A 2886-nucleotide genomic window follows, 5' to 3' on the forward strand; every position below is an offset into this window, starting at 1 on the left:
AGTATTATAAATATCAATTCTCCCATTAATATAGTGAAAATAATTTCAAAATATTGATAAAAATTTATGTAAGTTGATCCTCAAAAAGTGAAAAATAATATTAAATATTTTGAGATGAAGAATTAAAAAATAATTCAATAAAGAGTATAAAGAGATTCATAAACAGTTATTATATAAATCAATCACAAAAGTTCGTATAGAATTTATTTTTTTTAAAAAGGAAAACTTTCAAAACAGCATATATATAGGAAAAATTAGGCATGCATAACTATGGTTTAAAAAATTACAAGTCGTAGCCGGTGTAGCTATTGTATTTATATAAACTGTCATCCATCGTATTTGTATTAGCAAATATAAAATGAACAAAAATCTGATACTTTGATTTTATTATATACAAATGTTGTGATTAAACTATATATAATATAGGACCATATAAATATAAATTCAAGAAAATATAAAAATACAATCATATGTAGCTGATTATAAGAAACGAATATAATTGATACAAATATAGTGATATACAACGAGATTGGGAGAGATGGAAGGAGAGTATTAGCAAGGGAGAGGATGCAGTACAGTTAAATTAGACTATGAATTATAATTAATTAAAACTTAGTCTGAATAAATTAATTAGGTGTTTATGTTTACTAAGTCAGGTTTTTTCTAAAAGAAAAATGATGATCCACTTTATGCATAAAGAATTAAACATGGCTTCTGAATAGTAATTCATGTCAATGAATGTCTATAAATTCAGAAAATAAAGAATTGAAAAATAAAAAACACGTTCAAAATGATCAGGTAAAAGAACTTCTAAAAGTAAACTCTAAAGACAAAAAGTAAATTTGATTTCAAAGATAAGATCATGACAAAAAAGTAATTAATTGAAAAGATTGAAATTTAATTGAAAATTTTTGTGGGAACTACCAAATTCCTTGATTTGTCTCTTATATATAATACTAATGAGAAGGATTATATAGTAACTTATATTTTTATATAATTTTTAAATATCTAAATTTAATTTAAAATAATAAATTAATCTACTTTAATTTAACTTTGAAATTCATTTGATTGACTTTCATAAAATGAACTATAACAATTAACAAATAAAAATGAACGAAAAATATAATTTAAAACAAGATAAGAAATTTAGGAAAATGAAAAAAAAAAAACTGATCGATTATTTCAAAAGGAAGATTTCCAACATCCACAACCCTTTATCTTTTGAGTATTTTAGCCCTTCCGCCCCCATTCTCCAACCCATTTTATCGTGAAATTAAATTTAAATATTTTTGAGATTATAACATTCTTCACTTATTTATCAAAAACTAACCTAAAATAAATCACTTATATTTCAAGCAAACATTTTCTAAGAAAATGTATTTCATGGAAAAACATCTTTCTTCATACAAAATGCACTTTTATTAAGTCATAATATATACTTGGCTATAAAAGGATTCGGCATAATTCTGAATCTGTCACGAGATCGAACAACATTCCAATTGCCAAAATATTCAGCAAAATATTCGTTAGGTTCATTTTTTTTGTTGTTGGAACATTGTAAATACTTGCAACATCTACATTTTGCTTGGATGACTTGCTTTTTCATTTTATTTTATTTTCCACTCGATGTCTAGTTTTCGCGTATAATATATTGGTATTAGATTTAAATTAAATTTGATGCAGGCCAAAAAGTTTCATAGAATAAAACAATGCCTAACAAATGAGGCTTCACATGCAAAGCATAAACTTAAATATTTCATTAAAATAGTATTGTTACAACTTCACTACCATAATAACTAAACTTGTTAGTGCTGTTATTTAAAAATTACGGAATAAGTTAAATCTAGCATTCTCTTTAAGACTTTAACTCTCACTTGTAGACCCAAGTTGTTAAGTTTCTTTGGTCCACAACAATAATTGCATCCCAATACATGTCCCTCCCACCTCCTAGTTTTACACCTCTCTTCAATTATTTATGCATATAAATCTTCCTATAAATAGAGCCCAAGAATGTATCAGTTTCTTCATCCCTCAATTTTCAATTATCATAAGTACTAAGCTTTGAAAAAAACAAAAGAATGGGTTCCAAAACATTTCTATTGCTTGGCCTATTTTTGGCTATTTTCTTAATGATAAGCTCCGAAGTAATAGCTAGGGAGTTGAGTGAGACTCCCAACTGTAAGTATTATCTTTCATTTATCTTTTTATGTAATTGAATTCATTCGAAGAAAAAAAAAAAAAGAAAGGCATATTAGCATATCTTTAGGCATTACTTATTTTACTATGTTAGGCGTATTAGCATGTCTTTATGCTTTACTTTATGCATTTTTATTGCTTTTTCTCTAGAATCTGTGGGTAATTGACTTTAAATAAAAAAAAAAAGTGACATATTAAAAATACGCCCAGCATATAAAATTAGACCATGAACTAAAATTTGTAAGATTTTATGAACGTTAGACGATAACCTAATGTTTTACTAACACTAGCTTGATCATGACATTTAGTTTACCTTCCTTATGCTTCATTTTATACGTCTCAGTCACTATGCATGAATTTGAAGAATATAAACTAAAAGTGTGTAAAACGTGCTAAAATATCCTTTGAATCATGTGAACTTAAACATGCCAGATTGAAACTAAAAATTTATATGAATATATTTATAGTATGGCTGTCAAGTGGGCCGGGTCAGGCCAACCCGGAACCGGCCCATGTTATTTAACCGGGTTGAGGGCCGTTCCGGGTTGGGGTCTAAGTGGGCCAGTCTGGGCTGGGCCCAACAGTAAAAAAATCAAAAACCACCCTAACCGGACCCACTTAACCCAACCCGGTCAAACCCACCTAAACCCTGTCAAACCCGATTAAAAAATCGATCAAACCCGGTCAAAA

The 2886-nt window shown here is 27.9% G+C and overlaps 1 protein-coding gene across 1 annotated transcript in view; it reads left to right on the forward strand.

Moving 5' to 3' along the window:
• Positions 1 to 2005: 2005 nt before the first annotated feature.
• The window catches only part of LOC107864362 (glycine-rich protein DC9.1), a 15933-nt gene continuing 15052 nt past the window's right edge, over positions 2006 to 2886 (forward strand). The window contains exon 1 of the mRNA XM_047408881.1: positions 2006 to 2178. Within this exon, the coding sequence (XP_047264837.1) occupies positions 2079 to 2178 (100 nt within the window). The 5' untranslated portion in view covers positions 2006 to 2078. The remainder of the gene's footprint in view (positions 2179 to 2886) is intronic.

Source organism: Capsicum annuum, chromosome 3 (genome assembly GCF_002878395.1).
Source record: "Capsicum annuum cultivar UCD-10X-F1 chromosome 3, UCD10Xv1.1, whole genome shotgun sequence".
NCBI classification, from domain to species: domain Eukaryota; kingdom Viridiplantae; phylum Streptophyta; class Magnoliopsida; order Solanales; family Solanaceae; genus Capsicum; species Capsicum annuum.